This window comes from Cnephaeus nilssonii, assembly GCF_951640355.1.
Source record: "Cnephaeus nilssonii genome assembly, chromosome: 12".
NCBI lineage: Eukaryota > Metazoa > Chordata > Mammalia > Chiroptera > Vespertilionidae > Cnephaeus > Cnephaeus nilssonii.
The window spans coordinates 61,607,350-61,633,929 of NC_137083.1; the positions used below are offsets into that span (position 1 = coordinate 61,607,350).

At 41.6% G+C, this 26,580-nt stretch overlaps 1 protein-coding gene across 2 annotated transcripts in view; it reads left to right on the top strand.

Moving 5' to 3' along the window:
* Positions 1-26,234, top strand: part of UBE2H (ubiquitin conjugating enzyme E2 H) — a 111,193-nt gene extending 84,959 nt beyond the window's left edge. The window contains exons 4-5 of one of the 2 annotated variants that reach the window (XM_079786436.1): positions 13,728-13,856; positions 20,789-26,234. In XM_079786436.1, coding sequence (XP_079642562.1) covers positions 13,728-13,856; positions 20,789-20,913 — 254 coding nt within the window. In that variant the 3' untranslated portion in view covers positions 20,914-26,234. The remainder of the gene's footprint in view (positions 1-13,727; positions 13,857-20,788) is intronic. The other variant, XM_079786435.1, reaches the window with a different exon arrangement.
* The last annotated feature ends 346 nt before the right edge of the window (positions 26,235-26,580 follow it).

Genomic DNA, 26,580 nt, shown 5'->3' on the forward strand with positions numbered 1-26,580 from the left:
GTCGGCCTGCGGACTCAAGGGTCCCGGGTTCGATTCCGGTCAAGGGCATGTACCTTGGTGGCGGGCACATCCCCAGTGGGGGGGGTGCAGGAGGCAGCTGATCGATGTTTCTCTCTCATCGATGTTTCTAACTCTCTATCCCTCTCTCTTCCTCTCTGTAAAAAATCAATAAAATATATTTTAAAAAATAAATAAAGAAAGAATTATCTGTTCTGTCTAGAGTTCTTCTCTAATCTTTGTGTGACTGGTACTTTTCTCACCTCAAACATTACTTCCTAGAGAAGCCTTTTTCCCTAGCCACTCCATCTAAAATAATAGCCATCCATAGCACAGCACTCTGTTATAAAAATCTGTCTTTCAAACCAGCATTTGTTGATTGGCTATCTTTTTCTATTAGATTGTAAGCTCCACAGGAGCAGGGATTTTGTGTGCACACATTGTTATAGTAATAGTAATAAGAATAATATAGAATAAGTATTAAAGTGTGGAATTATAGTGTGATATTATAAGTAAGTACCTTGGGTCGTACGTGTCAGTGTCTGTTTAGAGACTGGCTGAGGCACCCTTGGTCACCTGTGCTTACGTCCCTAAAAGAGAAATTGGGACACACATGTACACACACATGTCTAAAATAGTGCCCAGTACTATTTAATGAGAGTTTTTAGGAAATTACAGCTTACACAGAAAAGAAGTGACAAGAAAGAACATATACTCTAAGGTTGATTAAATGGATTCCTTTTAAGATTTTTTTTTTTTTTTTGTAAAAATGTCTCATGGCAGGCTGCCTGGAATATCTGATGTAATGATGTCTTTTCTTAAACTGCATTCACATTTTAGAAATGTACATAAGAAAATACTGCAAACTGGTTCCAATTACAATAAAGTAAATTGGACGTTAGTTTAACTAATTCTTTTACTATTGACCAGATAACCTTTGTGGAAGAGGTTTGCTAATTCTCAAGCACCTCACATTTCAGAACAGATTATTTTTATAATAACAGCTTTATTGAATTATAATTTACATACATAAAATTCACCCATTTAAAATGTGTGATTTGATAGGTTTAGTATATTTGCAGTTATTACTACATTCTCATTATAAAACATTTTTATCACCTCAAAAAGAAACCCGTTACCCTTTAGCTATTACCTCTTTATCCTCCTGGGTCTACTTATTGTCTCTCTAGATTTGCCTATCCTGAGCATTCCTTATAAATAGAATTATATGTGGTCTTTTGTGACCGGTTCCCCCCTCCCCATTTCATATAATCTCTTCATGATTCATCTATGTTGTAACATGTATTAGTATTTCATTCCTTTTCATGGAATATCACATTTTTATCCATTTGTCAGATGATGGACATTTGGGTTGTTCTTACTTTTTGGCTGTTATGAATATTTGTGCACAAATTTCAATGTGGACATGTGTTTTCATTTCTCTTGGGTGTTTTACCTACGGGCAAAATTATTGGATGGAATTTCTGTAACTGTTAAACCATTTGAGGTACTGACATACTGTTTTCCAAAGTGGTTTTACCATTTTACATTCCCACCAGTAGGTATCAAGTGTAAGAGGTTCAGAACACACTTTAAAGCAGAAGGCCAGCACGGCTGGTGTAGCTCAGTTGATTGAGCGTCATCCCATGGAACAGAAGATCCTGGGTTCAATTCCCGGTCAGGGCACATGCCCAGGTTGTGGGCTTGATCCCCAGTGGGGGGTTGTGCAGGAGGCAGCTGATCAATGTGTCTCTCTCATCAATGTTTCTATCTCTCTTTCTCCCTTCCTCTCTAAAATCAATAAAAATATATTTAAAAAAAGAAAAAGAGCTGAAGGCCAACATGACTAAGATTTCATCACGTCTATAAAATGTTAGAACATGTTCTTGTATTACCTTGCAAAGCATTTAATAAGTAACATGAATTAAGCCTTATTGGTCAAAGTGAACTTTTATTTTCGTATTACATGAGTGTGAATTATCATTAAATGTTCCATGATATAAGAGCATGGTCATACTAACATTACAGGTAAGTGCAGGAAACCAGAAGAAATATATTTAGAATATAGTCCAAAGTATATTGTGCATGGGAGAATTGTTTTGATATTTTGCTCACACCCAAACTATTCCTCAAGAAAATTTTATAATTTTATTTAAACTTAAGTTTTCTTTCATAAAAAGTTTTAGGAGCAGATAAATACAATTTATATCAAAGTCCTGGTAGAAAGGGCTGGTTCAAATTCCTTGTTTCTTTTACTTTATTTTTACCAATTTTAGAAAGGAAGAGGAGAGAGAGAGACAGATATTGAAAGGCAGTCTAACTGAGCTACCTAGCCAGGGCTACCTTGTTTCTTTTAGACTTACCTGATCTTGAGATCTAAACTGAATTTTTATTGCAAGTTGCTAAAGCTTCTGGCATTGAACGTTAATTCAAAATTGGTGAATTCTGAATTACTCTAATTTTTGCTGTAAATTCTTGAGAGAATCTTTATTCAAAGAACAAAAAAAGTCTAATTTAATACTAAACAACTAATATGAGAAAGTTGTCATATTAGCACACTCAACTGAAAAGCAAAATGCTTAGCCTGGCAACCCAACACGTCTACTGTACAATCTGGTAAGGAGCATGGAGTTACTTGGAAATTTTCTGCAATTAACTTTGCCTCAGGGCATGTAGTATGCAAAGGATATACATATGTTTAGCATAATAGCAATTCCCAGTAGAAATTTCAGATTTATACTTAACATAGCTTGGAAATAAACAGTGTTCAAGTCTAGTCCTCTATTCTCCCCACCCCTCAAAAAGAAATTTGATTTCTGGTAGTCCATTTCATTCATTGCTCCTGTTCTCATCCTGGTTTTCCTTGCCAAGTATACATGCAGTTAGTTCATTCAGAAGCTCGGAATTGGTATAATTGCAGTTTAATCGCTCAGTAATTTTTAATTTTATATTATTTAACCTTGCAAGAGAACTAATTACAGTGGGTAATTTGGCTAATTTTCTAAAAATATTTGTCATCAGTATGAAGTTATCTATTGAGTATGAAGTTTCTATTGTTACTCTTGTGACATTAAAAGGAAAGTAGCAGATGCCATCACAAAATTGATTTATTTTGGCTTCCTGTATGATAGCATCTTTTTTTTACATCCCTTCCTGCTTGCTTTTCCAGACAGCAGTGATAAAAGCTCTGGAAAACTTAAAATGCAGCCAAGGGGATCTGGGTTTCAGTTTCAAAAACAACTATAATTTTCAAGATTGATGGAAGCCAAGTTCATTAAGCCATAGGTAGCTTTGTAAGTTCCCCTTTCTATTTTTGTTTTCCTTTTTACTCCAAATCTATTTTATTTATAGTTGTCTTTTCAACCCAAATTCTTGGAAGCTCAGGTACCTTCACTGCAATACAGCTTTAATTTCCTCCCACCCACTGGGCCATGCATACTTGACCCCTGCAGATTGTGTTTATCTTCCCAACTTCCATTTTACTAATTTCTCAACGGACTTGGTAAATTATTTATTTTGTAGATTAAATTGTGGACATGAAAGGTGGAAGACAATTTTCTTATAAAGTCAGGGATTTTATAATTTTATTCTCACCCTTAGATTACTAGCCAATGGACTGGATACTCCTCTTATTTTCCTGGTGAGAAAAATCAACTTTTGAGAAATTACTTCCCCTAGGTCCGTGGTCGGCAAACTGCGGCTCGCGAGCCACATGCTGCTCTTTGGCCCCTTGAGTGTGGCTATTCCACAAAATACCACAGCCTGGGCGAGTCTATTTTGAAGAAGTGGCATTAGAAGAAGTTTTAAGTTTTAAAAATTTGGCTCTCAAAAGAAATTTCAATCGTTGTACTGTTGATATTTGGCTCTGTTGACTAATGAGTTTGCCGACCACTGCCCTAGGTCATCGGGAGAGTCAATAACAAGTGACTACAACAAAGGGAATATTACAGGGATTTTGAGATTAGAGTTAGACAAAAGAAAGTTTCTTTCACTAGACATTTAGAAAAATTTTAAACCATTAATTTATTTACTAGTACTAAACTGTGACCTCATGAATTTAAGCTGCTAAATGACTGTAAGTTTCCCATGTTGGAGATATTTATTCCATCCCTCTTTTCAGTTAGATAGCCTGTGAATCTTTCCAAACAATGCAAACTTTGGTTGAAGGTTAATATCTTAAAATAATGCTTTATGTTGAATTAGTGTTTTCTAACTATGTTTCTAGACTTTTTAGTGTAGTTAAATAGACAAAAGATATATGTATCTGTCTGCAAGGATGATTGGCCAACAACTACTGTTTGAACAGGCTTGAAAACACAGTACTGATGCATCCATGTTGGAATCTCAAACATGATCCTGCCTTTGAACAGCTGGATGTTATTATGCGTCCCTGAGACAGGCCAGGTACATTGGGAGAAATGTCAGCTGTTGTAGATAAAGAAGAAATATGCTGAGTTTTGGATTTGACGGCTTCAACAGTACTTAGCTCCATCGTCCACTTCCTTTGTCTGCTTGGAGACATTCAGATGTGGTATGGCTATGAGGCCCAAGAATTTAATTAGCTATACATAGAAAATGGAGTATATTGAGCAACTTAGCAGAAATTCATTAAAAACACCATATTCACATTCACTAGTGGTCAACATTAAAACCATGGAGTGATCCAGGCTGTGAGATCGTGGGACATGGGCCAGACTATGAGAGACAGCCACAACTTTGTTCCACTTTCTTTTCTTTTTTAAATATATTTGTATTGATTTCAGGAGAGAGAAACATCAATGATGAGAGAGAATTGTTGATCGGCTGCCTCCTGTATGTGCCCTACTGGGGATCAGCTGGCAACCTGGGCATGTGCTCTGAATCTGAATCAGACCATGACCTCTTGATTTATAGGTCAATGCTCAACCACTGAGCCACACCAGCCGGGCTGTTCTACTTTCTTTGGGGCTATAGTTTTAGAGTTCAATTGTGATTATATAGATTTATTTTCTCTTTATTTGCATGTGATCACTGTGTATAGGTCAAGTCTCCATGCATAGCCAGTTATCTTATAATTGCATGAAATTTTCATGCTCTTTTTTGATGTTAAGGACAAATGAAGTTCTTGTCTAGTAATTAAAAACTTGAATAATGAGTTTTAGTATGACTGTAAGAATACTCAAGTAGTTAATTAAACATTAACTGCCCTCATTTCTGGAAGGTTAATAACAAATCCTATTACCATGTTTTAGCTTGCAATGGTTTATGGTAAGCAAGGTTGGTAAGTGGGAGAACTAGGATGACCTCCAAAGAACACCTAAGTAAAGTGGAAAGTGTTTTGAGATTGACATGGCAACAAAGGGATTGTTTTTCATGAACAAAAGCCTGTTTTCTTCATTCTGGTCTAAGTATTTGCATTCGTTTTCTTCTATAGATCTCTTAGTTAAAATACATTGTGGAGAGGAGCCGCATTGAGGTAATGGATGTGAGATGATTTTCTAAGTTGGTGGAATGCTTTAAACTGTTGGCGTTACATAACTACATACCTCTCATTGGTAACCTGGCACTTAGCAGAATGTGTCTGGTATTCCTCCAGAGTTTAGTACCCTACATCTTTGACATTGTCCTTTCCCACATAAAACAGAAATACCTATTTTCAGCTTAGAATTCTTATAAACAGTAATGCTTCCACTAGTGAGATTAGGTATATCATATATTGCAAAATTCTTTGACTGTCTAATTACTAATTCTTATTAATTCCTACTAATTGTTCTTTTTTTCCTTTTGAGAGGGGTAAGAAGGGAGGTGCTTTGTTTTGTGCCTGCATGACTCTTTTCATGAGATCTTATTCTGTCTTTTTAAAATCCCCATAGATGCCCAGCTGGCATGACTCAGTGGTTTGAGCATTGATCTATGAACCAGGATGTCATGGTTCCATTCCAGTAAGGGCACATTCCCCGGGTTGAGGGCTCAGTCTTCAGTGGGGGGCATGCCAAAGGCAGCCAATCAATGATTCTCTCTCATCTTGGATGTTTCTGTCTCTCCCTCTCCCTCCCTCTCTGAAATCAGTAAAAATGTATTATAAAAAAAAAAAAAATTTCCGTAGACTACCATGAGAACATAAGTAAATCTGATGAGTTCAGACTTTTTGTATATTTTATCTACACAGAAGACCCTCTCAGTTAAGTAACCAGATACATTCTCGAATTTATCATCTAGTAAATTGGTGGCTGGATATATTCCATTAGCAGCATGTTAGCACTTGGTAAACCAAAGGTAGCATGGCTAGCCTTGTGGCCTGCTGGTTCTGCCATGGTACCACAGAAAGTCTTTGTGGTGGTCTGCTTCAGCTCACCACATGTTTGCCCTCAGGACAGCTATAGAAATAAGCTTTTCCTCGTTGAAGTTGGGTTCAAATTATTTATTTTAGAGAATGATTTTTAATCTCAAAGCCATTTCTTCTTTCATGTCCTTCCTGTCTGAGGGCATCTCCTGTTTGGCTTTATTGAAGTTCTTGAGGGAATGCCAGTCTTCTAGCCCACTGCTTACTCTGTCTTTTTCATACATACCAACTGCTTGATCAGATGCAATGCTAACCCTCCAATTGAGTGTATAGATTTCTGACTACTCTTTTTTAGGGGGTAGAATTGCACTGTTTCTTAGTGTTCACAGACTGTAAGCAGGAGAACATTAAAGTAAAAGACACTCAGATCCATTGTTAAATTGTAACTTCTTAGGAGCTGATAAGAGTAGAAAAGTAAAGATCTATTAATTAACCCCAAATTATTAAGTAACTGAAGAAAATCTGGAAATTTTATTTATTTGCCCTGTTTCAATCTTACCAAAGAATTTGGCTGCATATATGTTTCGATGTATTTTTTTATACTTATAATAGTCTCTCCCCCCCAAAAAAAACAAACAAACACAACAACACTTGTTGAATGAATGAAATGGAGTTTTATGGTTTTATTTTGAATACATTATAAATTCATGACTTGCTTAGCAGTTCATAATGAATTAAAGTTCCTTCAAAGATGAGCAAAAGTCAATCAATGGGATTTTGAAAAGTTAGCTGCTAATTTTCTGTAGTAAATCAAGGATATCCTTCCTATATATCCTATATAATAAAAGGGTAATATGCTAATTGACCGAACAGTGGGATGATGGTGCACTCCCACAGGGGGAGCGCAGCTCAGCCACAAGCCGGGCTGACGGCTGGCCAGCAGAGCATCCCGCCTCCGCGGCAGTGCTAACAATGTCCGACTGCGGCTTAGGCCCTTGCATAGCATGCTTCTGGAGTATGAAGAGTTGTGAAAGAGAACTTGCTCTTGATGAGAATTGACGTGAGTGATTGTTTTTAAGGAAGCTGATTACTAAGGCAAGAGTTTATAGCCTGGAAGGCCAACCAGCAGATGGTTGCCTTGATCCATGGCTGGAATGTTATATTGAGCTTGATGTAGTTACATGGCAGGGGGGACAGAAGAGGAACTAGAAGCATTTTATTAGGACAAATAGCAAGTCTGGGAAACTGACATACAGGGGGAAAGGAGAAAAGCCTAATCATGGTCCTTCTAGAGATTTGGAGCCAAGGAACAGGGTCAACCTAGCTATTAGGAGAAAGGAATTAATTCTTTTTAAAAAATATATCTTTATTGATTTCAGAGCGGAAGGGAGAGAGATAGAAACATCAATGATGAGAGAATCATTGATCAGCTGCCTCTTCATGCCCCACACTGAGGATTGGGCCCACAACCTGGGCATGATCGGGAATCAACTGTGACCTCCTGGTTCATAGGTCAGTGCTCAACCACTGAGACACACCAGCCAGGCAGGAATTGATTTTTAGAGAAATAATTTTAGACATGTTGTGTTTGATAAGACCAAAATATAAAAGACTGATTAGAAAGAATTGGTAGTTATCAGCATAGGCTTATTGTAAGATGATGAGCTTCCCAGAGTGAGAGAGTATGAAGCTAATTCTTAATACTGATGTCTTTCAAACAAGCTTTTCTGTGTTGTTTGTTTGGTTTTAAAAAGAAGGAACCCAGGTCATTGGGCATCTGGGAGACAAGGAGTAGAATTGGAAAAGGGGTGAAAGGTGGCATTTGAGAAGGATTTGATGGTTCCAGGCTTCTGACCATGATTGTACTGTATGATGATGGTGGTGTTTTCTGAGTTACAGCATATGGGGTGTTAAAGCTGAAAAACAAATGAAGATTATGCAAGTTAAAGTCTCTGAGATGACTGCCTGCTTGGTAATTGTGGTTTCTGGTTGGGCAGACCACGTGAACCTTTGGGCGTCCACAGGGTTTTAACCTGAAGATAGCAGCATGCTTAACAAGAGTTTTTATTTTAATTTTCAAAGGAAATAAAGAAAGAAGAAATAACTTATGATCACTGGTTCATAAACAGCCAAGAATAAAACATGAGATGTGTGAGACATCCCCTCCCATGTTTTCTCCTTTAAGCAATGAACCATCTTTTTGTGAGTTACCTGGAGTAGGGTAGCTTTACTTTAAGAATTGGTGCTTTTATTTATTTTTTTCAGTGTGACTCATTTTAATTAACATGTGTTCCTTAAGGGATACAGTAGATGAAATTTCTACTCTAAGAAAATGCCATATTTGTATAACTATTTTAGACTAGTCCTCTTTGATGCAGTTTGAAGTCTATTTTATAGTCATTTATAGTAATACGCAATTCTTCCTTGTAAGGAACTGCTCTATTATACTTCTTTTTTGCAGATTATACTTCTTTGGGGGATGCAGAGAGAAGGAGACCTGCCCAAGGCCTAAGAACCAGTCAGTGGAAGGCCTGAAATTAGACTTGTGGTCTCTAGGTTTTTCATCTGTTGTTCACTTCTAAGGAGCCAGCTCCCCTTTTGCTAGAAACAGTTCAGCTTAATGGACTTTGCTTTACTCGATGTCCACAGTGTGTTAGGTGATACCCATCACCACCTATTCTACTTTAAAGCCACCCTTTAATGCCTCTCTAAAATGGATCCACTTTTTCCTGCCCATGGTTTGGAATACCTCCACCTGGAGGAAGTGATAGTTGCTTAAAGTGTAGACAGAACAGAATGAGGAAAGGGTCAGGGAGGGATACTCAGCTAGAGCCTCTTCAGCATTGCTGCCAAGACAATATTTTCTTGAACCAAAGAAGACACAAGCAAATAGCCATCTTCTCATTTGGTCCCTGAGGATAGAGGTTGTATAGGTAGGTAGTGATTTCTGGCTGTGTTATTTCTACACACACAAATTCCAGCCAATCCTAAATCAGAGTCCATGGGGTGGGTATGAGACCTCAGTATTGTGAGAAAACTCCACAGGTAAATCTGATGGACAAACAGCCAGGACCTAGATTCACCCATAAGCCATTGCTCTTGACTGAATGGGATAAATAATGCTGCTTTAAATGAGAGATCAATGATTTGAGTGTTTCTAAAAATGAAATATAAATTATTAGTTTATGTGTCTAAATGGAGGCATGAATGTTGTAATATTGTTAACATGAATACTAATAAGGTCAGGCTGAAGAGTCCGTCCTAATGGATTGCATTTTGGTAAGTGCTGATTTAGTCCAAGGCAGAACTCGGAGCTGTTCGTTCATCGTAAACCATATTTCTCAGGAATCGGCAATTAAGGCAGCCAGTAGTGGAGCCAGATGATTGTAATGTGTAGATTGGGTGACCCATGTCTGGCTCTCTCCCTTTCAAAAGGAAAGTGGAAGTTAATGTGTGTTTTTTTAAAAAGACTTTTGAAATGATAGATGTTTTTATTATTAACAATTCTAGAGGGAAAAATGTTCGTTATGATGCATTTTTCCAAAGATGAGTATCTTTATTTCATTTTTTATAGTTTAGGTCTCTTCTGCCAACATATTTATTTGAAAGAAGATTTTGTGCACATCTGCATGTTTGAGAGAGATTTCTTTGGGGAGGACCCTGTTGGTGGTAATCACTCTGTTAGCCCCTTTTAGGAATGCTTCGTTGCTTCAACATCCTGGCCTTCAAAGGCTGCCATCTATAGCCAAAACTGGGCTGCGTACCTTCCCTTTTCTTTCTTTTTTTTTTAAACTTAATTTTATATATTTTTTTTAATATAAGGAGTATGCCGGGTGTTAAATATCTCCACAGACCTGGTTGGGATAGGATATGCCTGGGAATCCAGGGGCATGCAAGTGTTTGTGTAATCTGTGCCAAAAAGATGTTACCGGGGAGATGATGACAAGACCTCGGTTCCTGTCCTCTGTAGGGAAAGATTTCAATCAAGAGACTGTGTAGAAAAGCAAGCAAGAATTTATTGACCACAGCAAAAATATACTTAGGAGTGTGAAACACGGAAGGGCATAGAAGAAGTAACAGGAGAGTCAGGCTGGGCTCACTGGGAAGTCAGAGAATAGGGGGCCTTGGAGACAGGTTTAGGGGATTAGCTGGGATAAGCTGCTGCTGCCCATTGCTCCCCTGGTTGCAAGTCTCATGGAGTTTAGGGGATACGTGCCTTTGGGGGAAGATGAGAGGGAGGGAACGGCACAGACATGCTCCATGGAGGGAGAGTGCCATTCCCTTTTCTGCTCTTCTGTGGTACAGATGTGACTCAACACATCTGTGAAATGGGTAAAAAGTATGTTAATGCAGGGAGTAGACACACTAAGGAAGAACCAATTATTGAGCATTCTTTTATTTGTTTAATTTTGTTGTATGATAGGAACACTCAGCTGCTAATCTTTCTGTGCAGGTGTGTAGTAAGGCTATGAGAAGCCCCCAGTTCACTGTGTGTGGGTATCTGCGAACAGCCTGGGCTACTTCCTGTGGTTGTGCTTTTGAAAACAAGCACACTGCCTCTGTGAAATATAGGCAGCTCAGCCACAGAAACGCCTAAACACTTAGAGATCATCTTGCTGGCCTTGAACTTGTGAAAAAAGAAAAGCTTTGAGGAGAGGGTGGCCATCTCTGAGGGTATATGTTTTTGATGCAGACATGGAGAGCTTATGCCATCATGAAGTTAAGACAGTCAGTATTCATTTTATCTGGTAACAGTGGCAGCATTTTAGATAGGCCCAGGTTTGAAAACCAGTCCCTTGGGCAAGTTACTTAACCTCTTTCTGCCTCAGTTTCCCCATATACAAAATGGGGATAGTAATGATACCTACCTCATTGCCTGCAGTGAAAGTAAGTGTCTATGTAAACTATTGGTGAGTGCCTGGCTTCTAGTAAGTGCTAAGTATAAACTGTTGCTGCTGTCATTACTGTTACAACTATTAATGTTATTGTAACTCTTATTCTTCCCTGCTCTGGGATCATGTTTAATTTGTAGAACTGCCACACTCCTTGTTTTTCCTTCTTAATTTGCTTACCTTTCAGCATTTTCTACCACTATATTAATAACCCACCCAAGGATAAAGAGAGGAAAAGAAAAATTTTCAGACTTGTCATGTTTTATTAAATGTGTCAAACATATAAAAGTAAAAAGAACATATTTATAGGAAAGTACTATTTTTAAAGGTTAAAAAGTGTAAAGTGTCATTTGAAGTGTGGAAAGTAGAAATTACAAGCCTTTTGCTTTGACCCAACGTTTTAAATATTCTGTGTATACAATGCATATTGCACATAGTTGTAATTCTAGAGGACATACCATTTTATGGATTTTCACCACCCAGCATTACAGCATAAGCATTTTTCTCTGTCCCTTAGCCTTGACAAACAGTTTTTAATGTGTTTTTTTAATCATGGATAATTATTGGTTTTTTGTATACAGTATATCGCTCTTTAAAAAATATATATATATAAGTAAAATGGCAGTGAAAATCCTGCAGATGGTTGGGGTTATCTTAGATTTTTTTTCTGTTTTGATTAGGAGTCTCTGTATTTGTTTTCTGGTACATGGAATCTTACTGTAATGTGGTTCTTTGGAAATTTAGCTTTATGAAGATGAAATAGCCCCAGTCCATGTAATAATACCAAGCCTATAACTTGGGGTTAAAGTTAAACCTACTGTGTGTCAATATCTCTGCATGAGACCAGGACTGTGCTAGACCTGAGCTGTCCAATATGGGACTGGCCACTTGTAGTTATTGAAATTAATGAGAATTAAGTAAAATGAAGGTCAGTTCCTCACAGTCACACTAGCCTATTTCATGTGTTCAGTAGCCACGTGTGGCTAGTGACTACCATATTGGACAGTGCAGATACAGAACATTGTCATCATTGCAGAAAGTTCTGTTGAATAATGTAGCCTTAGTTTATTCTCTGACTGCTCAGTTCCTTAATCTTACAGTGACAAGGAAGAGCCACCTATTTGTAGGGTTTTCTAGAGCAGAAGTCGGCAAATATTGTCTGCCTGTTTTTCTAGTAAAATTTTATTGGAACACAGCTACACCTGTTTGTTTACCTATGGCTGCTTTTGTGCTACAACAACAGAGCTGTGTTGAGTAGTTATGTCAGACCAAATGTGGCCCACAAGCCCATAGTGTTCACTCTCCCTTTACAAAAAGTTTGCCAATCCTTTTATCTATAACAGGTTTCTCAACCTCAGCACTAATGATTTGTTTTTGAAGGGCCGTCCTGTGCATTACAGGATGTTTATCAGCATCCATGGCCTCTGTGCACTAGATACAAATAGCACCACTGCCCCCTCCCACACCCAGTTGTGACAGCCAAAAATTTCTCCAGACATTGCCAGACATCTCTGGGGAGCAAAACCACCCCACCCCCTGCTCTGAGAACCACTAATCTAAAGTGATGTGGCTTGATAAAACATCCATTTATAATACTAAAAAAAAAAAAAAAAAAAAAAAAAAAATAATATCTTTAGAGAGCTGAATAAATTAAAAAGTTCTTTTATGCTACATTAGCATTCTCTCCAGAAACAGAAATGTTTCCTTTAGCAGATAGAGTAACTAGAGTAGGGCAGAGGAATGGATGCACTGAGGTTCCACAGTTCACTGTCTGCTAACTGGGGAGCAAATAAGATGGAAGTCACATCATCTTTGAAGTTAATGGGGACATGTAGTTAATTTTGCAGGCTTTCTGGTCCACTTGATGAAACACGATGTTACTGCAGGGTTTTTGTTAACTGAGTGTGTAGATGTCATGTATATATACCCAGTACCTTGTGCTGAATCTGGCCAGAAGGAGTTAGTAAATATTTATTAAATGATTATTGATAAATGTAGTAAATTAGTACTTATCTGTCTTATTTGTGATTTTAAGTTGTCCATATAAGTTCTTACCCTCATTACCCAAAATAATTGAATAACTGGTTATATTTACTTTCATTAGAAGTTATGAGAATTGGATTAAATGTCAAGACCTATAAAATTGTGTTCAGTTCTTTTAAGATCTGGTGCTTGAATACTTTTCAGAGTGGTGATTTTCAAAGCTATAGAAAAAGGCTATGTTAAGAGATCAACTATTCACTTTGTAGGAAAGTAGAGTATTGGGGCACAGGTTTTAATTAATAAACAATATAGGTAGTATTTCTGAATTCTCATTTAGAAAATGGGGTGAATTAGAATTGGGAAAAATTGCCTTTCAAAGTGAATATCAGGTATTTAGTTCTTCAAATTAAAATTAATTTTTAAGTTTTTTAATTGGTATTGAAAGGAATATACAATGTACAGCACAGATAATGGAGCACATGTCCATGTGGTTAAATATCTAGGAAGGCAAGCAGTTTTGACTACTGAATTCAAGTGAATTTTAGGTGAACTTGTTTGTTCCGTGCATGATGTATTTCTGTTGGTTTTTTCAGATCTTACCAATATATTTGAGTCCTTCCTGCCCCAGTTGTTGGCCTATCCCAATCCCATAGATCCTCTCAATGGTGATGCTGCAGCCATGTACCTCCACCGACCAGAAGAATACAAGCAGAAAATTAAAGGTAAGAAGGCAAATCGTTTAACCCAGAGAAGAACGTAAGTCTATTGAGCTTTGATCAATGATCGCCCTTCTTAGTTACTAATAACTTTTCTCAGGCCTGATGAAAAGACATAGCTGCTGGCTGGAGCAGAGCTCACTAGCCTCTGTAGTTCTGAGGGTCAGAGACAACCTTTGGAAGCTGCAGTACCAACGTGGGAGAAGGGAAGGAGAGAAAGAGCAAAAAGAAAGATGGAAAGATGAGAAAGTGGGAGGCTTAACTGTTGGGTGGTAGAAGGTGTAACCCTGCCAGAAAGCCATGTGGACACCTGTCCAAAAGAATTTTTGCCTTCATTTGCTTCCTCTTATCTTGTAAAGTTAGAAAATTGGACTTGAGAATAATTATTGAAAGGTATAATCTCACATGTGTTTAATAGACAATTAATCATCCTGGCCTTTCAATAAAACAGTTACCTTTGGGAGTTGGAAAAATAATTGCCAAATCCATCATTAGACTTTTAAAGAATTATAGTTACCTATTGAATTAAAAATACCCAGTTAGGCCCTGGTCACTGTGCTCAGTGGTTAGAGCATTGACCCATGCACTGAAGGGTCACAGGTTCAATTTCTGGTCAAGGGCACATACCTGGGTTGCAGGTTTGATCTGGGCCTGGTTGGGGCATGTGCAGAAAGCAGCCACTTGATATGTCTCTCTCAAATTGATGTTTCTCTCTCATTATCTCCCCCCCGCCCCCCTTTCCATTCTCTCTCAAAATCAGTGGGAAAAAATACCCTATGGTGAGAATTAACAACCAAAAGAATATACTCAGCTGGCTTCTTTTCTTGGTCCAATACTGTTTTACTTTGGGAAGTTTTCATGTAGGCATATTTCTCTCCTACTGCACATACCTTGCGCCTGATCTATGGGATTTTTCTATTAAAACCTGAAATGTACTGTTAAGTTAGAAATATGTTAGTAATGGCAGCACTAGCTTCCTAATTCTTTAGGATTTAGAATCCCATTTTCCCATCTTAAACTGTTTACATGCTAATGGGACATGAATGTCATAAAAATGAAATTAGGGTTGCAAAAGAATGTTTAAAGCATCACACAGGTTTAGTGGTTTTCATCATGTTGTCCTCTTTATTTGTGTATGCTTGAGAACTTTCATATTGAAAAGTCTAGATACATAAAGTTCTACCAAAAAAGAAAAGAATCCATAGACCTGTTTGCCTTAACAAATGGAAAGCATTGGTATATACCCAATATTTAGCACAACTTGCCCATCTGCCTAGCAGTTCAGAACATTATCTTCGGCAAAGCAGTGCCCTCTGAGGTGCATTTGTAAGAGATGGTAGTAGAAATAATTCATGAGAATTTGAATACATAGGTCTTCACTCTGTGCAGGTCTGAGACAGACAGGAGCATTTGGGGCTACATGGTCGGTTTCCTTCTCTTTGTTTTCTCACTTCTCTGGTCTCTACAAGGTATTGTTCAGTACTTTTATTGAGATAAAATAGAAATAAATCTCCTCTAATTTACTTAGCTCTCAGGTGCTTTGCAAGTTATCTAATTTATGTGGCAGAATATCTACATAGCCAAACAAACGTGTATCAAGAAAAAGGCAGTTTCAATCAGATAAAATTCTATTATGAGACTATTAAAAATTTGACAAAGGAATCACTTAACAGTGTCTACAACCCACAGATACCTTGGTGCAGAACATGTGTCTATAGTTCTGTGTTACTATGCTGCAGCAATTGAACACTACTGTTTTAGTACATATCTGCTATAGTACCAATTGCAAAAGGAACCTTTTTATCTTAGAATGGCTAGCTCTAGCTTAGGGAACTCTAGCTTTCTGAAATGTTAATGCTGGCTATCATTTTATCTTCCTTAGTAATCTGAGAAAATCATGGCTGTCAGACCTGAGCTCACCTCAACTTCCTACTGTACCTTTGTTCCCTCCAATAGGAAAAAGAGATGTCCCATCTTATTTCTCAGACTATCCCCACCAACCTGTGATCTTGTTCTCCCATGTATCCCCTTTTTCCTGGTTCCTCCTCTTCCCCTAGACCCGTGGTCGGCAAACTGCGGCTCGCGAGCCACATGCGGCTCTTTGGCCCCTTGAGTGTGGCTCTTCCACAAAATACCACGGCCTGGGCGAGTCTATTTTGAAGAAGTGGCATTAGAAGAAGTTTAAGTTTAAAAAATTTGGCTCTCAAAAGAAATTTCAATCGTTGTATTGTTGATGTTTGGCTCTGTTGACTAATGAGTTTGCCGACCACTGCCCTAGACTATCAGAAGCACTCTCATTTCAGAAGCCTTTATCTGCTCCTGTGGATTCCTTTAGGAGTCTTGCTATTTAATTCCTTTCATTTTCAAACTTCTTGTTTCCTTGCCGTAGACTTCTGAGGTCTAGTTTTATTTTCCCTCCTATGCTGAATCTGTGATATCATTTCTTCCTAATCTTTTGGACCCTTCTCAAGACCTGTTTTCATGGACCTCTCTGCAGCTTTGGTATTTTACCTCTTACCTTTCTGAAAACATTTCTCATTCCATTCCCAAACATGGTCATTCTTTTTAAAATTCTGTCCTTCACCCCCTCTCCCGCCTCGCCCACCCCTTGGGAAGCCTGTTCAACCCTCACAACTGTAAACAATCCTCTCCAGCCCAGCTGGTGTGGCTCATTGGTTGAGTGTCAACCTATGAACCAGGAGGTCACAGTTCCATGTCCTCTCAGGGCACATGCCCAAGTTGTGAGCTTGATCCCCAGTAGGGGCCATGCAGGAGGCAGCCAGTCAGTGATTCTCTCTTATCATTTACTAGAAGCCCGGTGCACGAAATTCGTGCACGGCGGGGGGTTGTCCCTCAGCCCAGCCTGTACCCTCTCCAATCTGGGACTCCTGGAGGGATGTCCGACTGCCCGTTTAGGCCCGATCCTGGTGGGATCGGGCCTAAACGGGCAGTCGGACATCCCTCTCACAATCCAGGACTGCTGGCTCCCAACTGCTTGCCTGCCTGCCTTCCTGATTGCCCCTAACTGCTTCTGCCTGCCAGCCTGATCACCCCCTAACCACTCCGCTGCCAGCCTGGTTGATGCTTAACTGCTCCCCTGCCAGCCTGTTTGCCCCCAACTTCCCTCCTCTGCCAGCCTGGTCACCCCTAACTGCCCTCTCCTGCAGGGTTGATCACCTCCAACTGCCCTCCCTTGCAAGCCTGGTCCCTCTCAACTGCCCTCCCTTGCAGGCCTGGTCCCTCTCAACTGCCCTCCCTTGCAGGCCGGGTGCCTCCCAACTGCCCTCTCCTGCTGGCCATCTTGTGGTGGCCATCTTGTGTCCACATGGGGGCAGGATCTTTGACCACATGGAGGCAGCTATATTGTGTGTTGCAGTCATGATCAATCTGTATCTTACTCTTTTATTAGATAGGATAGAGGCCTGGTGCACGGGTGGGGGCCAGCTGGTTTGCCCTGAAGGGTGTCACAGATAAGGGTGGGGGTTCCCTTGGGGTGTGGGGCGGCCTGAGCGAGGGGCCTGTGGTGGTTTGCAGGCTGGCCACGCCCCCTGGCAACCCAAGCAGAGGCCCTGGTATCTGGAATTTATTTTCCTTCTACAATTGAAACTTTGTAGCCTGGGGCGGCAGCCATTTCTGGGGCAGCAGCCATTTCTGGGGCAGTTAATTCACCTTCTACAATTGAAACTTTGTAGCCTTAAGCAGGTGGGCCCGGCCAGGGTGTGCGGAAAGCTTTGCTTCCCCTGTTGCCGCCGGCAACCCTGGCCTGCTCTCTCAAGCTCCATTCTGCCGCCATTTGTTTGAATTTGTTTACCTTCTATAATTGAAACTTTGTAGCTTGAGTGGAGGCTTAGGCCTGCAACTGCTATGGAAAGCTTGGCTTCCTCTGTTACCTGGGAAACCTTGCTCTCTGTGGCTGTAGCCATCTTGGATTGGGGTTAATTTGCATACTTGCCCTGATTGGTTGGTGGGCGTGGCTGGTGGGCGTGGCTTATGTAGCAGAGTGATGGTTAATTTGCATATTACCATTTTATTAGAGAGGATGTTTCTCTCTCTCCCCCTCTCCTTTCCTCTCTGAAATCAATAAAAATATTTTTTTATTATACACACACACACACACACACACATATTTTTTAAATAAATAAATCCCCTTCAGGTAGATGATTTCCAAAAATGTGTCTAACCAGGGCGGGGGCGGGGGCGGGGGGGTGGACATATATAATCCTATATAATAAAAGGGTAATATGCAAATCGACTGAACAGCGGAACTACCGGTCGCTATGATGCATACTAACTACCAGGGGGCAGACGCTCAACACAGGAGCTGCCCCCTGGTGGTCAGTGCACTCCCACGGGGGGTGGGGGGGAGCGCAGCTTAGCCACAAGCCGGGCTATTGGCTGGCGAGCACAGCAGCAGTGGCCCAAGGTGGCAGCACTAAGGATGTCCGACTGACAGCTTAGGCCTGCTCCCCATCCAGGCTGAGGGACCCCCCTCAACACCCCCTGAGTGCACAAATGTCGTGCACCAGGCCTCTAGTACTTTCAATTAAAAGATTTTTTAAAAATAAAACAAAAATGTGTCTAGGTGTGACTTCTCTCCTAAGTTGCTCGTGGGACATTTCCACACCTAACATCACACAGAGGTCAGTGTATGCACCCTTTATACCATGTGCATTATCAGCATTCATATTGAGGTGATGCTGTTTTACCTGTGAATATTGGACTGTCTGTAGAACAGGGCATCACTGGCACTGTCATTTCCCTGCTCAGCCTTCACGGAGTGGCATCTCGGCTTGCATTCCAGGCGCTCTGCCACTGTGTGCGATGTACACCTTTGCCTTTATTCCTCTAAATGCAACAATATATGACAGCAAAATTGGCTGAGTTTTAGGTACCCAACTATATCCTCTTCCTTATTTAGTCAGGGAAAGTTTCAGCACTACAGAGAAACAGATGATAACTCTGTACCCACCACCCAACTCTAGATGAACCTGTACATTTTGCCTTATTTGCTTCAAAATTTTTTAAAGAAAACAAATGTAGCTCTCTTAAGGTTGTATTTTAGCATCCCAGCCACTTCCTTCTCCCTCTGTGCTTTTGGCCAGGCACCGGCTTTCCCCTGGAGTGGTGGCTCCTGTGCTGCAGTGGAGAAGCCAAGCCCTTCAGGGGTCAGTGCAGACACGGCTCTCTCCCTCTGATGCACTCAGCAACTCACTGCCTTTTCTCCTCATGGTTTCTCCTCATTAATGACCTTGCTCTTCATTTTCTCTCTCCTGAAAGGCCTTGTCCTAGTAAGCACTTAATACGTATGTGTTTCCTTGAATATACTTAATTAAGAAGGCTGATAGTATCAAATTACAGTGTCAAAGTGCAGCAGCTTATTTCTACAAAGTAGCCAGCCCATTAGAGAGTAAAAATAAAATTTCTAGGGCTTTAATAAACATTTCTCTCACTCTAAAAGGTAAGCTAATGTCAGTTTCTGCCTAGTTAGGGGCTTCCCGCCCCCCCCCCCTCAACTCATTATCTCAGCATAAAACTTTGTCACAATGAATTTGTAGGACTCTTAAATCAGAAATCTGTAAACTTTTTTTGTAAATGCCCGATTTGGCCACTATGGTCTCTGTCACATACTCTTCTTTTTCTCTTTTTAAACAACCCTTTAAAAAATATTTTTAAAAAATTCTTATCTAGCCTGGCTGGCATGGCTCATTGGTTGAGCATCTATCTATGAACCATGAGGTCACCATTCGATTCCTGGTCAGGGCACATGCCCGGGTTGCGGGCTCGATTCCCAGTGAGGGGGGTAGGGGAGGAATGCAGGAGGCAGCCGATCAATGATTCTCACTCATTTAAATAAAAAATTAAAAATCCTTATCTAGGTTCCTGCACTAAGTTATTCAGATTTGGCAGTCCCATTTGGCTGTTTTTCTCATCTTCCTCTTATTTAGCCCCTAAGTAATCCCATGGGAAGAAAAACAAAGCGTAAGGATATGAGGATGTGTGTGTTTCCCTGCTGGCATTCTGAATAGGAATCTAAATGTCTTGTCTCTTCATATTGTGTATAGGCTATTTACTTGAGAACAGTGTGCACTTAAAGATCTTAGGAACAAGATTAATTGTTTATTCAGCAGTTCTTAAATGTTTTTTTCAACCTAGGGTACAGCAGCATAAATCTTCAGGTGAATAATACATGGTAAAGTCACTCCAGGTAGCTGTCTCAGACAGCAGCTCGTTCCTGAGCAAATTGAGAGACTGCTTTACCAGCTGCAGAAACCTCACAGGCAGGATCTGTTTAAACTCAAGTCTATTCCTAAAATAATAGATTTGGCTGACTATAATTATATAACTGCAAATCTAAAAATGATGGGGGATTTCTTTATAAATTACTATGGAATCCAGTGCTATCTGAGAGGTGAATAGTTTTATTAATATAGAAAGTTACAAGGAAGTGCAGAGAACACATTTTCCCAAACCATCAAGTTTGGAGGAGGGCAGCCGCACTGGCGGTTAGAGGGCTGGAGGCCGTTCCACGCTGGGCATCGTCCTGGATATCTGCTGACCCTCCGGTGCCTTGCAGCCAAGGCCCAAGGGTGGTTGGCTGCCTTGTGTGCATCCATCTGAGGATGTTCACCCACCTGATAGGTGTTCTTACATCTGGGAAGCGATGGCCCAGGGGGTTCTAGATGGTGATACAGCGTATTTATTCCCCTACAAGTCCCCGTCCTGCTTTGCCTCTCCTCCTAATGGGGTGAAATTCATAAACTCCAAAGTCTTCCCTTGGTTTTTGTGACCACAAATGTTATCTTTGTTACCTCCCACCCACCCACCCACCCAAGTTGGGAGAGCTGGGACTTCCCTGGGACTTCCCAACATTGGGGTCATGAAGCACATGCCTGCCTGCTCACTGCCCTTGTGTTTTCTTTATCCCTGTCCCTGTGCAGAGTACATCCAGAAATATGCAACGGAGGAGGCACTGAAGGAGCAGGAGGAAGGCACCGGTGACAGCTCGTCGGAGAGTTCTATGTCTGACTTTTCAGAAGATGAGGCCCAGGATATGGAGTTGTAGTAGAAAAAGCACCTGCTTTTCAGAAAGACTATTATTTCCTAACCATGAGAAGCAGACTATAATATTCATATTTAAACAAAGCAATTTTTTTTATTACTAAACAAGGTTTTTATGAATAATAGCATTGATATATATATATTATATATCACCCTTTAGATCTTGATTTCTTGGTCATTTCTCAACCTGAGGTGCATAGCATATTCCCACATTCCATTTTGGTAGCAATATGCGGTCTGGATGCATGCATTCATAAGTCCATTTGGCCAAGTCAGCCTGTGTGCTACTAACTGTCAAAAGAAATAGCCGCTCTGATAGGTAGACAAGTAAAAATAACAGGAAAAAGTTGCTTCTTTTATTGATGGTTCCAAAGAAACAAACCAAACCAACCAGCTCTTGGATGTGAAGATAGAATAGTGCTTTTTCAAAACGGAAAGGAGGAAATTGGGAGGCAAAGGCCTGCTGTGGGAGCGTGTAGAGCCAGCACGTCATGGAGCTGCTCCCTCCTGTGATTCGACCTAGGTGGCCTCATTTCTGTGGAGTAACAGTGTAAACGGGGAGCTAATTGGAGTGTTGAAAGTTAAAACAATTTTTGACTCGGATTTTAAGTACATTTTTATATGTAGATTCCTGCCTTTCTGGCTACTTGGCCCTGCAGCCATTCCTTTGGAGTGGATTCCTTTGGAGAACCTGTGGGAAGTGTTTTCTGAACTTGATTCTTTCTATGGTAGAGCTTGTAATCCAGACCTTTTTTGAGAGGACAGGCCAGGAAGAGAAAAGTGGCTGGGAAGATGCTTCCTCTCCAGCATGTGCAGTCACATCCTCATCCGATTGGCCACTTTGAGACGCTACCCTGGCTGAGAGCTTTAAATTTGAGGGTGGTTGTGGGTTCTTTTTGATTTGGGGGTTTGGGTTTGGGTTTTTGGTGTGTGTGTGAATTGTGCTTAGACAGGTTACAAATTTAATCTTCACCTGCCAAGAGATGGCCTCCTCCTTGGATAGCCGCTCAGTGGACCATTAGACTCAGGAAGAAGACCCTTCTGGTGGCTGTGACTCCTGGGTTCTCTCCTCCACGTTTTGGTTTTGGTTTTGGTTTTCCTGCTACTGCTGCTCTTGGCAGCGGCCTGGTCATCATCTGCTTGTGGGAGTGGGAAATGGGTAGTTTAGACCCAACACATATTCTAAATTTCAAATGAGTAATAATTGGAACAAATAAAGTATCTTGTACCCAAAGTGACTGTACATGGGGAAAACACAGCTTTTTTCAGAGTGTGACTGAATAGAGGAAAAGAATCAGAAATGTGATGCAGTAGTAAAACAGGTGAGAAGGAAGAAAGTCTTCTCTCCTGTGTATGGTAAGAGGAAATCAGACCGTTGACAATGCCTGCTAATGAAATGTGTACTCAGCTAACCATATGTCCAGGTTGCCGGCAGTTTCTTTCAGATCTCAGTGTTGCCTGCTGAATTTGGAGAACGCTAGACAGCACCTCTGTACTCGTTTTGTGTCGCAACCAGTAGGACAAGAACAGAATTAGCCAATCCTAAAACCTTCTAAAGACAATTTTTGAATGTCCCACCGGGATAATTTAATTTTTCTTTCTGATGTGTGTTTTTAGTTTAGAAGTGCTATATTCCACAAGATTTGAGTCAGTGAGGTTGGAAGATACCCTATCTTTTTTAGTCAAAAAGCACAATCAATCTTTTCTTTGAAAATCTATATAAAGTACAACTTGCTTTTAGCATGATTATTTTCCTAAATAAAAAAAGACAAAGAATTTACTTATTTTATGTTAATTACGGGCATGAAGCAAAAGGTTTTCTTTACAAAAATTAAAAGTGCAGTTATGTAGGGCTGTGGTTAGTTAACCGTACTGAGTTGCCGATCTAGCATTTGTGGCTTGTTGGAAGGGTAGTGTTAACTATTTAACATGTAACGGTGTACTTCACTCTTATCTAGCACGTTGTCTTCTCATTGCTCTGGGGGAGGGAGGGTCTGCTGGCTCTGTCTAACTTGCTTACCTGCTGAATTAGCAGTTTGCTTGTGCTATAACCGGCATTGTAGGTGCGACTTAGGGTAGGCTTAAAGTGCTGGGTGGTGATTTGAGTTCAAACAATAAAAAATTGTATTTTTTCAATATTGTATAAACAATAGTGTTCTAATTACCTTGAAAAAAATAATTGTTTTAAATCTTGTCCCCAAAAACTAGCAGAACCAAGTTTAGGAAAGGTGTGTGCCACAGCTCTGCTCCTCAACTGAATCCTTGTTTTTCTAACGAAAAGACACCAGCTTGCCTGTGATGAGAGCTCGGCACTAGAAATCTGGTAGTGCAGAATCCCAAGTGAAGACGCGGAGGGGGGTGCAGGTGTTAAGAAACAGACCTGAGTGTGGCTGCTGTGCGTGTGTGTGTGTGTGTGTGTGTGTGTGTGTGTGTGTGTGGTCTCCCAAGTCTGTGTGATGAAAGTGTAATTAGGGCTTCTCTATTAGTACTGGAAGCTTCCAGAATTGCTACTCAAATCACTCATTCTGTGCAAGTCTGCCTCATCGGAGCACTAACCTTGGTCCCATGCATGTTTTTCACTCTGTGTGGGTCTTTACCTCTCCACTTCGAAGGGGACTTTGGGTAAGTTGAACAGAATCCCTTCTTAATGCTAACTTTTTGTCCCTTCCCGGTACCTGGAAGAGGTGGGAGGAGGAGACCATACCTACAATGCAGAGGGGGCTGGAAGAGGCTGGCATGGATCTGAGGACTCGGGGCCCCCAGTAATAGATGGTAGAGGAAGGCTGAGGGGGGTGTTTCAGCACCAAGCACTTCTCCAGCTTGTCCCATCACAACGCTCAGACGCAGCTGGAGCCCCTCAGAAGGGCCGGATGCTACTGCTTTTAGAAGTGGTGGTAAGTCAGGATTGCTTCTAGCAGTTTCCCTTCCTTAATACTCGTCATTTCTAAAACTCTACCTTGTGGTTTGCCAGCGCCGACCCTTTGCCCCTGTTCAAATGACCGAGCTCAAGCTCTTGCCAAACACCAACAAGCAAGATGGCTGCGGCAGTGGGTCCACTGCTCTCCGCAGCCCCAGCCCCAGCCCCAGCCTGTGGGTTGCGTTTATTGGTAGCCAACCTAGACTACGGCATTTTTGCTCTTTTAGTCTTCAGTCTCATTGCCCTCCTTGACTTGACTGCAGTTTCAACCAGCATTTTATACTAGTGAGGTAATTACCAGAAGATGCCATGTACCTAATACTCCTCTTCCACTTCAAATGCTGTTCTAATTGCCAACTGGCTGATCTAAGCTCTTGGAGGGTGTCTCCCCTCAAAGGAACTTTTCCCTCCCAAGCGTCTCCCTGAAGCCCTACTTGGCCTTGGCCTATGACACTTGCTTTGTATGACGCCTCCTGTTGGGATGGCTGCGAATCATGAAAGACACATCTTCCACTGGCTTCCACGGGTCAAGCTTCTGGGAACTAGTGTTTGATTTTGTGGCATGTGACCCTTCTGTGTTGTAGGAACTCGATTAGAAAAGTGAAAGCCATTAACAAAAGTAAGTTTTATTTCACCAGCTTCCTAACTGGGTTCACATGAAATCAAAGCATTTCTGACTGGGCAAACACCCGGTTTTCTTTGGACTTCTGAATCCACGTCCATATTTCCTCTGGCCACGGACACCTTGGCGATTCCATTAGGGACTGGCTGGCGTGGAGGCCCCTGGGGGAAGGGGGAGCTAACGGCTCTCAGGTGTGAAGGTTTTCCACTCACCTGAGGAAGGAAGGGCCAGGACTCTTAATTCAGCAAATACTGGTCTTGGCTGTGGCCTTGGGAAGGAATGGCCATTATTTACTGATTGTATTTGGTACATATTGTGTGATACTTGAAGAGATAAAAGGGACTCGCCAGCCCTTAGTTGAAATCTGAGCTCTTTACCACTTATTTTTTCCTCGCCCCATCTCCTCCCTTCCATCTTTTCCCTTGCATTGTGATGATCTAGTGGGCACTTCTGTCAACAAGACAAATGCCTCCTCTGACTATAACCTCTTAATAGTTGTGTACAATGAAAACTGTAAACTTTTTTAAAAATAAAATGTGTATATACCTTGGCAAATGGCTGGACCTTGATGAATGAGATTGGCCCCCATGATTACTTGGCCTGTTTTTATTAATGTCCTCCCTGTTCATCTGGCTCCTCTGCACAGCAGCTGGCCTTTTTTCTTTTCCTTTTCCTTTTCCTGGCTGAGAAGCTCTTACAAGGCAGACTGGATTAGCTTGGGACGGGAGTGTCACTTCTAGGCAGTAATAACCAAGAGACCTTGCCCACCGAGGCCTGTCCCTGGAGCAGCAGGTGCCTGCTGGCTATGCACAGGGCTGGCCGGGAGGCTTCACCAGAGCCCTAAAGAGCCCTTTCTTCTATGGAGTCCTGTAGCCTGAAGGACCCAGTGACCCCAAGTGGATCAGCAGCCATGGCTCCCATGCTAGCCCAAACCTTCTAGGCCCCGGCAACTAATGCTGGAGTCCACAGGCAGTGCAGCTTCCTGCTGGGGGCCAGTCTTCCTCAACGTTCCCCCCTGTGCCAGGTGCCAGCCTCAACCAGCGCGGGGAGACAGTGGGTATTCCTCAGAAGTTAACCACTGGATTCTCGCTGCATTTCCATTTCTGAGGCATAGCCCTCGGTGGCCACCAGATGGAGGTATTGCCTAGTTTATTGGAGAATCTTTGTTGGATTTTGTCAGCAGACCCTTAAGACAAAGGGTTCCTTTGGTCACGTGTTCTCATTCCCCCAACTCCCCACTGTTTTCTTCTCCTTGTTCATTCCCCCCCACACTTTTTTTTTCTTCTTCCATCCTCATGTATTCTGCAGTAAGCCCAGCTTTGTATCTACCTGGGGGAGAGAGGTAAAGCCATGGGGCAATGTCCTGTGCGAATAACACCTCAAGCTCTCCTGTGGCAAGTAAACCTCAAGCTACCCTGGCTGCCTCCAGTGCTCAGAAGCAAAACATTGCATAGGCTCTTTGCAGGTGGTCTCTGACCCCTCAGCCAAGGGTGGAACAGGCCCAAGGACTGAACCAGCAGTGAAAATTCCAGCCCCATCTCTTGCACTAACTAGCTGTACAGCCTAAAGTTCCCTAAACTAGTAGGTTTTGACACTGACTCAACTCCACCTAGGCTCTGAAACATCAGAGGATACAGTATTCAAAGAGAGGAATTGTGTCAACCCGAGAAACACCAAGATTTCAAGAGCAGAGGTTGAGTTTTGGAACGCAAAGAGCTTTGGGAGTTTAGAGCGCCTGTTTTCCAGCTGAGGGGAGAATTAGATCTGTGGGTCACACACGGCAGCTCCTTTAAAAACTGCTCTATGAGGAGTCCCAGTGCATGGCGGCGGGGGGGGGGGGGGGGGGGATGGGGGAGGCAGGGCTGGCACCTCGTCTCCTCACCCACCCGTAATCACTACCTCAGCCTCAGCCCTGCTGCCTCCCAAGTGGCGGGTGGCCTGCTGCCTGCTGAGCCTTGCCCCCTCCTCGAGAAGAGGCACCTGGGGTTCTGCGGCATATGGTCCCGGGAATTCAGGAACTTCACCCAGTTTAAGTTCTCCTGCCATCTCTGAAGGCTGCTCTCTCCCCCGGGGATGCGTTTCTGTGACGCGGACCTGGTACTTCCCGCGCCCCACCTAGAACCAGGGCGAGG